The sequence below is a fragment of the Zootoca vivipara genome, chromosome 12 (assembly GCF_965207765.1).
Source record: "Zootoca vivipara chromosome 12, rZooViv2.hap1.1, whole genome shotgun sequence".
NCBI lineage: Eukaryota > Metazoa > Chordata > Lepidosauria > Squamata > Lacertidae > Zootoca > Zootoca vivipara.
Genome location: NC_142595.1, coordinates 40,964,073 through 40,978,408, shown reverse-complemented (window position 1 = coordinate 40,978,408; position 14,336 = coordinate 40,964,073). Strand labels below are relative to the sequence as shown.

Sequence of the window (14,336 nt, the reverse complement as noted above, 5' to 3'; positions counted from 1 at the left end):
AAACAACTGCAAAGGGTTCTGAGCCCAAGCGCTTCTTAAAAAATACTTAAAACGTGAACATAATGTTTCTGTGTAGTCACCGGCAGCCCATATCATGGTCTAAGTGAGGGCGGAAACCAATAATAATAATAATAATAATAATAATAATAATAATTTTATTTATACCCCACTCATCTGGCTGGGTTTCCTGGCATCCAGGACATTCCTTGGGAAAGTTATCCAGCATTAAGGGCCCAGGAATGGTGTAAGAACAAGTGACTGGGAGTGCTGGAAACTTGAGGTGGCCAAGTGACCAGACCAGCTGAAGACTATCAAGGGGGGGGGGTGGCTCCAGAGGTGCAAGAAGCGGCCATACTCCTTCAGGCGTGACATCACATCCACAGCATACTCTGCCAACCTGGCATTTCCACCCCCAGTGGTGCTAGACATCGAACTATCTCATTCACAAAGAACCTTCTTTCTGGAGTGGATTCAGCACCAACTACAACAAAGACAGTGGCCAACTTGCAAGAAACTGTGAACTTCTTCTTTTGTCCTCTGGAATGTACCTGGGGAGGGGGTGAGAGGAAAGCCAATATAGGTGACAAAGTGCTCGCGTTACTACCTCAACCCCTCCTTTTTGTGATGTAGTTATGACATAGGCGTGATGTGTTTGCGACGTATTTTGGGGGGGGTGTATCTTGGTGGTGGGTAAGTGATAAAAGGCTGGGGTCTTCTTCAATGCAGGACTTCCATCTTGCTTCGCCTTGTTGCAGGTGGGGTCCTGTCACAACAGTTTTCTTTAATAAATACCAAGCCTACTGGCTGCTGTTTTGCTCTGATTGTTCTTGGCTGGAGTCCTTATTCTGTCCAAGGGAGCCCTCAGAATTTCTGTTAACACCAGGGGTTGTTCACCTCTCAGGGCCTCTTAATGGGGCTGCCCTTTAGCTGTCTACTCTGCAGTTTCCACCAAGTTCTGACAAAGAACAAGAGTTGTCTAATAAAACTGCTACTCACTGAAAGAATAGCAAAAAAATAAAAATTCAACCTATAGGCAATTGTTGTTGGGAGTTAAATTCCTTTCTGGGACTACAAGCCACAGAGAGAGCCTCTAAACCGAGGAAGGGAGCGAGAAATGGGTAAGTTTCCTCTACATGGTGAAAAGGGGGAAGGAGGCTGGGCAAGACAGCAGCTGGTCCTTTTAAAGGTATAGCTGGGATGGGCAGCAAACACTCTTGTGGTAGAAATGGCATTGGGTAGCGTAGATGGATATGCCTGCTGTCTTTGTCCATGGAGTTTTCTTGGCAAAATATTGGAGTGGTTTGCCAGTTCCTTCTCCAGGTGGATCACATTTAGTCTAAACTCTCAGCTATGACCTGTCCGTCTTGGGTGGCCTTGCACAGCATAGCTCATAGCTTCTCTGACTTATTCAAGCCCCTTCGCCACGACAAGGCAGTGATCCATGAGAGTCCCATGGACTGCAAGAAGATCAAACCTATCCATTCTGAAGGAAATCAGCCCTGAGTGCTCACTGGAAGGACAGATCCTGAAGCTGAGGCTCCAATACTTTGGCCACCTCATGAGAAGAGAAGACTCCCTGGAAAAGACCCTGATGCTGGGAAAGATTGAGGGGACTAGGAGAAGGGGATGACAGGGGACGAGATGGTTGTACGGTGTTCTCGAAGCTGCCAACATGAGTTTGACCAAACTGCGGGAGGCAGTGGAAGACAGGAGTGCCTGGCGTGCTCTGGTCCATGGGGTCACGAAGAGTCGGACACGACTAAACGACTAAACAGCAACAAGGGTAGATAGATAAAGGGAACCCCTTTAACATGCCTTGCAAGGAGAAGGGCCGGTCACCATCTCAAGTTTCTAGCAGTCTCAGTTGCTTGGTTTTGTTGAATAACGAAATTGCCACCAGATGAACAGCTTCTGAAGCCTTGTTCAAACCCCCAATCATGAGCAAACAGTCAACACTCTTAATGAAGGGCATACAGTGTACCTCGCAAAATGAATGCCCTGCAAGACGAATTTTTCACAAGACGAATGCGTCTTGCGATCTGATGGTGACTTGCAAGATGAATTCGTTTTGCGAAAAATTCATCTTGCGAATTGCGGTTTCCCACAGGATTGCATTGAAATTTAATTAATGCGTTCCTATGGGCAAAAAAAGAAATTTCAGTGCATTCCTATGGGAAACCGTGATTCGCAAGACGAATTTTTCGTAAAACAAATTGACTCGCAGAACGCATTAAATTCGTCTTGCGAGGCACCACTGTATTATCACACACAGCTATCCCAGGAATTCCATGACCAATGAACATAGCTTTAAACTAAGGTTACCAGACGTCCCTGTTTCCCAGGGACAGTCCCCGGATTTACAAATCAGTCCCCTGACAAAATCTATCTATTAAGTAGGAAGTTGCAAAGTGTCCCCGGATTCATTGGGAAAAAAAAATCTGGTAAACTGACTTTAAATTTAACAATCACAGTTACTGCTGTCTTTCAAGGCAGGCTCAATGCTTCTCAATATTGAAAAATCATCAACCACAAGAAGAAAAGGGGAAGAGCCATATTCAACTGCATCTACACCCAACATATCCCATGGTAATTCAGGAACCACCTGTGGTTTATGTGGTTCCCTTTGATGACTCAGAGCAAGCCTAGCGCAAGCGCAACAATTTCCAACCACCTTCTCAATATCATTAGATATGTCAGGTCAATAGCTCAATCCTCTTGCCCTAGCTTTAGTTATCTGAATGCCTAGATGAGTCATGAAGTTGCAAGAGGATATGCTGTCTTTGAGACACTCTGTCTCTCAAATAAAAGTTAACTTCTAGGTAAAGGTAAGGTAAAGGACCCCTGGATGGTTAAGTCCAGTCAAAGGCGACTGGGGTGCTGGGCTCATCTTGCTTTCAGGTTGAGGGAGCCGACATTTGTCATAGCTGCCAAGTACCCCGTATTCCCCGGGAAACCCCCGTTTTTCCTTACCATTTCCCAGTGGTCTCCCGTTTGAGCTCCTCTCCCATAAATCTCCCTTAAATCTGCTCCTGCCGGCAGCCATTTTTCTGGTGCCGGTTTGCCCATCTATGGGCACGAGAAAATGGCTGCCGCTGGCGCCGGAAATAGCTTCTACGCATGCGGCCATCTCAGGGGTGGCCACATGGCGGCGGCCATCTGGGAGGTGGCCACCTCCAAGATGGCCGCCGCCATGTGGCCACCCCCAAGATGTCCGCTGGACAACTTCCGGTGCCGCTGCTGCTGCTGATCCTGTATTTTTCTGCGGGAGAATTGGCAGGTATGGCGTTTGTCCACAGACAGCTTTTCAGGTCATGTGGCCAGCATGATTAAACTGCTTCTGGAGCTCGGAGGACCGTTACCTAACTTCTAGATAACTTAAGGAGTCCTTTACATGCTAAAAGGGCTTTGCAGCAAGGACACATTTCTCAGATACTGTGGCCATCTGTGCTTTATGAGCGCTTCCACTGCTTTAAGATGGAAATCTTGTTTTGTGACTTGCTGTATAGTAGCTTACCTCTCTGGCTGTATGGCTGCAGTCACTGTCTGGCCCATCAACTTCACAGATTCAGGTTTGGACTGAATCTCACCCTTTTTAAATGTCATGTTCTGAGTATGGACTGCCTCCATAACTTGATGGAGAATCTGGTCATTCTGCTCAGATGTCTCTGCAGAACCAATTCCACAATCTTGAAGTTTGAGTCCAGAGACAAACTGTTCAATGGTATCTCAATGTACTGTAGCTCTGCATGGTTCCAAAAGGAATATACTGTTCAAACACTCTGTTCTTACGAGGAGTGCCATTTGTCCTAAATCATTCAAGGACTTCTGCTATATTGTTATGAGTTTCAGTGGGGGTGGGGCAGGCAGGGTTGTAGTATACCTGAATTAGACAGTTCTGCTGGGATTTCTCATAGATTTATATTTATATTTTACATTTTAGAATATTCATTTAAACAACCTTAAATCAATGACTTTTCTTCTTCTCTTTCCCTGGTTCAGTTTGCATACAATAAATCCCTTTTTACATAAGCTAAACCACTCAGTATTCCATTATTACATCCATCAAAACTTATCTACACTGTTGAATTTCTCTTAATTCTGCCAGCGCTTTTAACCCATTTTCACCCATATATTCAATAAACATTTTCCAATCTTCCAATTTTCCAATCTTCTTTAAATGTATGTATATTTGAAGTTTTATTCTGTTTTAAATGCTCTGTTGAAAGCCGCCCAGAGTGGCTGGGGAAACCCAGCCAGATGGGCGCGCTATAAATAAATAAATTCTTATTCTTATTTTTATTCTTATCTTATTCTATATGTTACATCTGCAAGCTGGGCATATTCCATCAGTTTAAGTTACCATTCTTCTTTGGTTGGGACTTCGCTCTTTTTCCATTTTTGGGCTAACAAAACACGAGGATTTCTAGCCTGCCTAGTTTTAGGTCAGATCCGCACCACACATTAAAAGCACTCTTATACAACTTTAGTAGTCATGGCTTCCTACAAAGAATCCCGGGAACTGCTAGTGCCTTTAATAGACTAAATTGGCGCTACCAACATTTTTGGCTTACTGGACATATCTGTAATTGTGAGATAGGGGGGGCCACGGGTGCCAGTCACAAAATGGCTGCTGAGCTGTGTGTGATGTAACACAGAATGGCTGATAAAGACATGGCTTTTTTCCAGCCAGAACTCACTGGAACAGAGTTCTGGCACCTCTCAAGTGGGTGCCATTGCCATTATAGGAGAACAATGGAGGCGTTCATAGTGAGTTTCGGCACCTCTTTTTCTAGAAAAATAGAACTGGAAATGTATGACACAAAATGGCTGCCATGAGGGGCATGACATAACAGAAAAGGAATTGGCAGGCACACATTGGCAACCCCTGAACTTTGACCAGAAGAGATTCCTAATTTTCCCTCTTCTTTTTCAGTGAGATATATACTGTCTCTAAAAATGGAGCTTTGAATTCTGTGTGTGTCTTTGTGGAGTGGGCAAGTTTCTTCCAGCCGGAACTTGCCGGAACTCAGTCCCAGCACCTCTCAGGTGGGCGCCATTGCCACTATAAGAGAGCAAGGGAGGTGTTTGTGGCGAGTTTCAGCACCTTTTCTAGAAAAATAGCACTGGGGAGGAAGATCTCACTCGTAATCAGAGGTCTACTGCCCCTTAACACAGACATTCCATCTAGCTGTCCTGATAAATAGAAATGAAGAAGGAGTATCACATATGATATGCAGAACAAGAAAAAATCAGTAGTATAGCCATATGACTTGCACACAGGTGCATACGTGTCACACACCATAATGTCTGGGAGCGGCCACCAAGACCACATAACACCGGTCTTGAAAGATCTACATTGGCTCCCAGTACGTTTCCGAGCACAGTTCAAAGTGTTGGTGCTGACCTTTAAAGCCCTAAATGGCCTCGGTCCATTATATCTGAAGGAGCGTCTCCACCCCCATCGTTCTGCCTGGACACTGAGGTCCAGTACGGAGGGCCTTCTGGCGGTTCCCTCGTTGCGAGAAGCCAAGTTGCAGGGAACCAGGCAGAGGGCCTTCTCGGTGGTGGCGCCCACCCTGTGGAACGCCCTCCCATCAGATGTCAAAGAAAAAAAACAGCTACCAGATTTTTAGAAGACATCTGAAGGCACCCCTGTTTAGGGAGGCTTTTAATGTTTTATAGATTGTTTTATTTCATTTTTCTGTTGGAAGCCGCCCAGAGTGGCTGGGGAAACCCAGTCAGATGGGCGGGGTATAAATAATAATATATTATTAATTATTATTATTATTATTAGAGGTCAGATGCTATTTTGCAAAAAGAGTCTGAAGATTTTGTGGATATATGCTTGTTACCTTGAGAATGTAACTAATTTTAACAGACTCAGTTATAAGCTGAGTATAAATGGCAAGAGAATGAGGGGATATTTGAAAGGTCAAGCTCCGCAAAGTTGCCAAAGAGGAGAGACAAGTCCCAGTGACTGATGGTCATCTCAAAGAACCAGGACTTTGTTTTAAGGAACAATATTCCTTAGATGGAGTAATGTCACACTGCAGGACCACATTGTGCCCTTTTGTCTAGAGAGACTGAGACAAGGCCAGAGATGATTATCTTTAATTTGTGCAGCCAGAGGAGGGGTTCATCATTCAAAAGATATACAATGCACAGTATCAGTCTACTTGTCACATGGTACGAGACTAACTGTAAGAACCTCGGAGACAGATCCATTTGAGGTTGAAGACCTTTGCACAAGCCGCCCCAAAATCAGTCTAACAACCCTCTGTGCTATTAGACTGGGGAATCTACTTGGGCAGCCTGAACACAAGGGGTTTATTTCATAAGTTTTACTGATCAAAAGGCCAGTGCTTCTATCCTGTTTTCTCATGTACTCATGCATCAGTATACTGCTATGTCCAGCTAAATTTTATTCACACCAGTAGTGCTCTGCAAGCAGTTTTTCTAAAAGAAAGGCTTCTAGTGGAGCTTCATCCATGCCCATTGACCAAACTGTTGAGCAGTTGATCTGGTGTGTGTGTGTGATGCTCTGCAAACATCTTTCTTTTGGGAAATGCACTTGTGGAGCAACTTGCACAGGCCTCAGGTGGTGCATAGCCATATACAGACTTCCAGACTTGCAAGTGGATTCCAGTCTCGCAAACATATCCCCCCCCCACCCGAAGGAAATATAAGTAAAATGAATGCTAAACTTGTGGGTTTTCCCACTAGATTTCCAGAAGCATGCAAATGCTTGAATGTAACGTACAAGTTAACAGTTAGCAAATGGTCAGGAAAATGGAATAAACTGCCTTGGGAATGCAGAACAACTCTCCTTGGGTACTATATCCCTGCAGAACATGTGTGAACATGCGATATGATTGAGAGCTCCTGAGTAGATGAAATCAATATTTTATTTTTCAGAACTGATGCCTTGGTTTTCACTTGGAAGAACATTTCATGATCAAAAAGGGGATTGTCGCACACCATAACAGGTATTATTTTCAAAATAACAAGTCTCCAGTACATTTATAATATGAATTATTTTTAATTTAATTCACTACAAGTTGTATGAATGAGAGAAGGATAGATGGATGTTTGGAATGAAAAGTCAATACCTGCACGGTTGCCAAAGAGGAACAGCAAGTCCTGGTGACTGATGGCCATTGCAGATCAGCAGGACTTTCTTTTAAGGAACAATATTCCTTGGAAGAAGAAATGTCACATTGCAGGACCATTGTGTCCTTTTTGCTAGAGACACGGGGACAAGGCTAGAGATGGAACACGCTGCCAGAAAAGGGGCACTTAATCCAAAAGCTCTTCAATCAACATATTCATTCACTTGACACATAATAAGAGATTAAGCAGAGAGTATAAGAACCTTGGAGACGGACCCATTTTGGGTCAAAGACCTTTGCAGCAACACCTGGAGGATCTGTCCATTGACGGCCATCTAATCAGACAGAGCAGCAGTCTTTGGTAAATATATAAAAATACAGAGCATGTATGAATGTGATAAATGGTTGAGAGCTCCTAGATAGATTGAATTAATAAAAAAAATTCTGAAGACTGGTGTACCATTGCCTTGGTGTATGTGCATTCCCCATTTGATCCCAGGTTGCCCTCATGGCAATGATTAAATAATAGAACATGTACGGTAAAGGGGGAAAGCACAGATAACCACCTCTGGACACAGTCCAGGAGGAGAATTGTGATTATAAGATATAAAATATTTATCTCTCCTTCCTTCCTTCCCACATTGTATGAATGGCAAAATTGACAAACACACCACTTGAATTAACTGTACATTCCTCTTCTCCCAAAGGTCAGTCAGAAGATGGGATTTGTCACCTACTTCAGCCTTTGCCTTCTTGGAATCCTGGTCTCCAGTCCTGGTGAGCATTTTAGCAAAGCCCTGAGAATTTGCCAGAAATCTTCACTGAAATTAAACAGTCATGAGAACAGAGGTACTTCATGGATTTTCAAGGGATGGCAACCCAGCTAAGCCTATTAGAACAAAGAAGCAGGAGAGTTTAAATTAAGTCTGTGAGAGTTGGTCAGAAGATTTTCTGATCTGGACCTTGTGCAGAAATAAATGAGCTTTCCACCCCAAGAATTAGTTTCAAAGCTTTGCTGCAGAGCAGTCTAAAAACTAGTGGCGTATAAATGTTACAATGAACAAAAATACAAAGTTACACATTGCACTCAAGTAGCAGCAGTGCAGTTCAGTCTTTTAAATCCTTTAATACAGTCCGATCTCCATTATGCTGGAGGCTCCTTCTCCCAACATGCTGAGCTGGCAATCTCTCTGCTGGCTTCCCACAACACAGAGATACAGTGGTGCCTCGCCAGACGAATTTAATTCGTTCCACGGCTCTTTTCTTAAAATGAAAAATTCGTCTAGCGAATCCCATAGGAATGCATTGAATTTTTTAAAAAAAAATTTTGCCCATAGGAACGCATTAATTGAATTTCAATGCATTCCTATGGGAAACCGCGATTCGCCAGACGAATTGTTCATAAAACGAATTCGTCTAGCGAGGCAACCTCCGCTAGAAAAAACCTTTCGTTAAGCGGAAATTTCGTTAAGCAGGGCATTCGTTAAGTGAGGCACCACTGTACTGAGTTTCTCAGGTTTCAACTTCCTGCTGACGAGGGATCTACACTAGTACTCGGATTTCCAGAGAAGAGTGATCAAGTAAGCCAAACCCTCTGAAATGGAAAAACACCAGCCTTCCGCTTTCAGCTAGAGTGAAACCTCTTCCTTAATGCAAACTTCTCTGCTTTGTAAACGCAAACGTTTACAGACGTTTAAACTTCAATGCATACATTTTATGCAAATGAAACTTTTAATAAGATCTTTATTCATTTAACAAGATCTTTATTCATTGGTTTCTAAATGACTTGTGCTTTTCTAAAGGGAACCACCAATGGTATATGTAATGTCACACTCAGAACAACCTGCTTACTGTTTCAATCCCTTATTTTTCCTCATTTCCTTCTCTCTCCAACAGCCAGGGCTGCCTGTCCTAATGGATGGCTGCAGAATCAGGGCAACTGCTATGCATATATTGAAAAGAAGATGACATGGGCTGAGGCTGAGGTAAAAGGAGTTTCTCACTAACCAAGGCACAATACAATTAGAAAGGCAATCAGCATGGGTAGTGCCATGACAACATCTAGCAGATACTTTTGAATTAACAAAGGAGAGTTGACCACAAAAGGAAGGGAACTCAGCTGCTGATCACCTGAGTGCAGAGCTCAAGCGGAAAGAAGAGCAGACAGAGAGGCGGAGCTAGGTGCTCTGACATGCTGTGCACCCAGGGGCGGGGCTAGCCACGCTCATCCCAGGGGGCTGGCCACGCATGGGGGCTAGCTGCCCACCCGTGACTCTCCCCTGAGCCGTCGGGGAAAGGGGGAGAGCTGCACCACTTTGCTGGCGGCCTTCCCCCTTTGTTTTGACAGCTTGGGAGTTGAGGGAGGCTTGGGAGTCGTTGTAGGCGGTGTGCCAAATGTCACCCCCCCCTCAGGATGATACCCAGGGTGAACCGCCCCCCACCACCCCCACATTGCTCTGCTACTGAGCAGACATTCCAAAGCCAATCCCTCAAGGTCAAGTTTCATTGTATATATCCAACCATAGGTTCCCTTTCCCTGAAATGTTTGTAAAATTGCAAATAAGAATGCTTCTGAATCTGGGGTTGTTCAAAGACTAATTTAAGGCTCATCCAGATTACCTATTCATTGGGTATTCATCCTGATTCTCTTGCGGTTTGCATGTGGGTTGGGTTGCATATTCTCACCCATTCGTGCTGATTTGTTTGCAGGGAGATTACAAAACAATGAATATTCATCCTGAGTTGCTTGTGGGAGTGTTTATACATCTTCCAAAGATCCCATATTTTTCAATCCACTTCCCCATCACTTTCCTAGCCGCAATTTTTTTTGGTTTCTTTTTAGAAGTAGATTTATTGTGCCACAATGATGCTTTAAAGCACTCTAATTATGCAAACTTAACATTTTCTGGTATGTGCTTAAATTCCTCCAGCAAAATACTGGACAGGCTCAATAACATTGTATCACACAAGTTAGTATGGAACAGCATTGCCTTCCAATCTTCCGGGAAGACCTGTGTGTCTTAAAAATACTCACGAAAGTCTAATTCAGAAAACATTGAAATCTTCGATGCAAGGAAATTGATCTGACACTGGCAAGCTCCAACTCTGCAATAATCTTACTGGTTAGATATGATAATGGTAGCAAAGCTTCTCTAATTCCTTTTCCATTTTTAGATTGAGTGCCAGAGCTATGGCCGTGGGATCCATCTTGCCTCCCTCCTCAATCAGAAAGAATCTTCCGTTGTAGCCAAGTACATCTTAGCATACCAGAAAACACGTACAGATGTATGGATTGGACTCCATGATCCTTTGCAAGTGAGATGCTTTCACATGGCTTGTTCCTGATTGTCTTCAGAGATGGGGCTCAATTATCTCAACAATTTCCTAGTCTGAACTCCATACACAAATCATCCTTTATTTTTCTATGGTGGGATGGGGTTCTCCTCAAATGTCTCCACCATAACAGACAGTAATTTCCAGTTGGTCAAACTCTCTTGTTTTTGTGGTGGGCTGCTCTTTTCTTTAATCGCACAATCTTTTCCGTCTCATTCCTGCAGAATAGGAAGTGGAAATGGGCTGATAATTCTCCCGTCAATTTCGTAAGCTGGAATGCAAACCAGCCAGGCATGTTTGTTCCAGCTGCAAGGAAGTTTTGTGTAGAGCTGGAGGAAAAGACAGGTAAGCAAGCCATTTGCAGGAACAGATAAAAGGTTTTGGATTCTCCACTACCTCCTGCTTTCTCCATCAGTTCCAAACTTTTCTTTGGGTTGTTTCTGACTAAATCAGGGTTTCCCAAACTTGGGTCTCTAGCTGTTTTTTGGACTGCAACTTCCACTGTCCCCGACATCCTGCTAGCTAGGGATGATGGGAGTTGTAATCCAACAACAGCTGGAGACCCAAGTTTGGGAAACCCTGAACTAAATCATAATAGAAATGCACACATTAAAGTTAAAAGACCAACTGGTAGTCACAAAGGCCCATTGATTTCGGTGGTTAATTCTGAATGCGACTAAGCTGGTGACAACCCTTAGCCAGGTGTTTATTTGTAGCAAGGTTCAAAAGTAGGTTGTACTGCTGACATAAGAGCAGTTGTCCAGTTGTTCAACATTTAGGATCACCTCCAAATACACTAGGAACTGAAGGCTTCGGCTACAGCCAATCTGCATAATATAGTGTATGATTACTACACATTTTGAAAGCATTGGTTGCTAAAGTCTGGGTTACATTATATTTTTTCTAGTGTGTTCCTTTAAGAAATTGTTAGGCCCAAATGTGGGGAAACTAGGGAAAGTCTTAAGTAAAGGATGCCAAAATGGTACAATCAGGAGCTTCTGAAACTTAGCATGATTTCTATATTATTTTTCCTTTACAAAACCAATTTCAGCCATGAGGGCTAGAAGCTTTTGCTTTTCATAAAGGAAAACAGATTCAAAGAAGCTAACTTTCTCCAGACCAGGGGCGGGGAAGGTTTAGCCTGGAAGTCTAATTAGGCCTTCCAGGCCTTGGAATTTGCCCTGGCCAGGCTCTTTGGTGTAAACCATGCCTGCTTTTCATGGGCCTGATATCATACGATGTCAGGTATTTGAAAGTTGAAGGAAAACTTGGATTCAAGCTGAGGCTCTGAAGGAAGAATTATGAGCAAACCAGTGATTGGAAACTTCATTTTTAAAAGGAACTAGTTTTTGTTCAGGTTCATTCTTTTGCACAACAAACTAGTTCAGTTCAAGTTCATCCAAATGAACTTAAAGGTAAAGGTAAAGGGACCCCTGAACGTTAGGTCCAGTCATGGACAACTCTGGGGTTGCGGCGCTCATCTCGCTTTACTGGCCGAGAGAGGTGGCGTTTGTCCGTAGACAGCTTCTGCGTCATGTGGCCAGCATGACTAAGCCGCTTCTGGTGAACCAGAGCAGCGCATGGAAATGACGCTTACCTTCCTGCTGGAGCGATACCTATTTATCTACTTGCACTTTGAGGTGCTTTCAAACTGCTAGGTGGGCAGGAGCTGGGACCGAGCAACGGGAGCTCACCCCATTGCAGGGATTTGAACCACCGACCTTCTGATCAGCAAGCCCTAGGCTCTGTGGTTTAGACCACAGCACCATCCGCGCCCCCTCAAATGAACTTATCAGTTCATAAAAAGTTCACCCTCAGCTATTTTTTTTTAAGTATTCAGAATGTTATAAAGTCAAAAGGTAAATCAGGAGCCACATACATGAAATACTGTAAGATGTCCCACAGGCAAAATGTCAACAGGTTAAACACTTCCATACTAGAAAAACCACACAGCTAAGGCATGAAGCATAATTTGCTTTGTTCATTGGTCTGTACTTCTTGCTGAAAGCTGCTCCTGGTGGAAGACAGCAAATATCCTCAGCAGGGAACATACAGGAAATGTCTTACACTCCTCCTTTTTGACTGCAAATCAGCTGTGATTAATTTACTGGTGTCCTTAGTAACAGCATCACCTCCTTAGAACATTGTCTCCACATTTTGCTTTCTAACTTTTTTCCGGGTGTCTGACTGACTTTTTTAAAAAAAACAAACCTGAATGCTAAGAGACTGATAGGGTGTGGAAAGAAGGAGTGAACTTGAAGATAAATTAGAAATGTTACAAAATTATGCTTCAAAATGAACTTAATTATGGAAATTCATGTGCAGGGATTATGGGAATTCAAGTGCAGTTCAGAGATTTTTGAAATAATTCATTGAACTTTGTTCAATTGAACTAGTTCATTCTAAACGCTGAAACAAACCAATTGGGCTCCCAATTCTTCCATTGCAGCAAACATTTGCTGTTTTTGAATTCGGTGCCTTTTTCTGTTTCCATGAACAGTGATATAAAAAAGGTGCAATATTCAAAAAAACACTGAATTTGGTTGCATATTTAGGATCAGGAGTACACTTAGAGTTTGATGTCCAGAGATCAACAGGTGGGCCACCCACTTCAAGTGACCTGCAGAAGGTGGGCCTCCTGGGTGGATCTGATTCTTCCTGTTTGCTCTAGACCAGGCATCCCCAAACTCCGGCCCTCCAGATGTTTTGGACTACAATTCCCATCATCCCTGATCACTGGTCCTGTTAGCTAGGGATCATGGGAGTTGTAGGCTAAAACATCTGGAGGGCCGCTGTTTGGGGATGCCTGCTCTAGACCACATGGAATGGGTCGTGAAATAATGAGCAACAAGAAATAATTTGTGCCATGTCTTTTGAATTTTAGATTTTGAGAAGTGGGATGTTGTTCCTTGTAAAGAGAAAAATGCCTTTGTCTGTAAACAATCACCCTAAAGAAGTTTGTAGTTCCCTTTGCTGTGTGCGAGCACTGGCCCACTGGAAATCTTTCTGATCTCAGTACCTCCTCTCCAGCCCTCAAAGTGAAAAAGGGGTTCTCATTCATCACTTTAAAAATGACCATAACTGAAGAGCTGCCACTTTGGTTCCTCTCTTCTCTATGAACTTTTATTGTGTCTGTACCCCACTATGAACTTAATAAATTCTCTTGGATGCACGTATTTTCCGGTGTGTTTCTGTCCTTCGCAATCCACTCAGACTGCTCAGTTAAGAAATATATAGGAAGTTGCAGTGGATTTCCAGGTTCATTCAGACAGGGGACATTCTCTATCCCACCTGTAGATGCTGGAGATTTATCTTGGGACACCTAAGGTGGACTGCAAGGGTCTTCTTTTACAAGTGTGAAAGTACAAGAGAACATTTCACTAGATGGTGGTTCGATTGAAGCAACCCTACGTTGCCGGTTGCACCTATGCAATTTCCTGTCCTCTGTGGCATACACACTATACCACAGACATTGACATCTCTCTGACACCAAGGTCACTTCAACACTATACATTTAAAGCACTCTTTACATCACAGTTATAGCTTCCTCCAAAGAATACTGGGAAATGCACTTTGTTAAGGGTGCTGAGTTATTAGGAGAGTCCTCACAGTGTGGGATAACCAGTCTCATATAGCCACATTTTTGCATGGCCAGATTAGGAAGAGATTTATATTGGACAGCCCCAAGGTTTTATCAAACCAAAGTATGCAAACTTCAGAAGGTGCTTTATGGATTAAATTTGCTGCTGGAGAATGGAATGCAAAACTATAGAGGATGCTCAAACAGCTGGGGTACACACAAGGTCATGCAGACATGTGGTTGTAAACCAAGTGCAGAATATGAATCTTTTTTTTTATGTTTTGGCATTTGTGGATGATCTAATGATTGCAAAT

At 43.3% G+C, this 14,336-nt stretch overlaps 1 protein-coding gene across 1 annotated transcript; it reads left to right on the top strand.

Moving 5' to 3' along the window:
- The first annotated feature begins 7,332 nt into the window (after positions 1-7,332).
- LOC148684016 (regenerating islet-derived protein 4-like) lies at positions 7,333-13,618 on the top strand. The gene is made up of 6 exons (XM_088655136.1): positions 7,333-7,470; positions 7,817-7,886; positions 9,006-9,094; positions 10,284-10,424; positions 10,667-10,787; positions 13,327-13,618. The coding sequence occupies exons 2-6, from the start codon at positions 7,829-7,831 to the stop codon at positions 13,392-13,394; spliced, it is 477 nt and encodes a 158-aa protein (XP_088511262.1). The 5' UTR covers positions 7,333-7,470; positions 7,817-7,828; the 3' UTR covers positions 13,395-13,618.
- The last annotated feature ends 718 nt before the right edge of the window (positions 13,619-14,336 follow it).

Coding starts and splice junctions, on each gene's coding strand:
- LOC148684016 (XM_088655136.1), top strand. CDS start 7,829: ATGGGATTTGTCACCTACTTCAGCCTTTGCCTTCTTGGAATCCTGGTC. Junction 7,887..9,005: donor AATCCTGGTCTCCAGTCCTG/GTGAGCATTTTA, acceptor TCTCTCCAACAG/CCAGGGCTGCCTGTCCTAAT. Junction 9,095..10,283: donor TGACATGGGCTGAGGCTGAG/GTAAAAGGAGTT, acceptor TTCCATTTTTAG/ATTGAGTGCCAGAGCTATGG.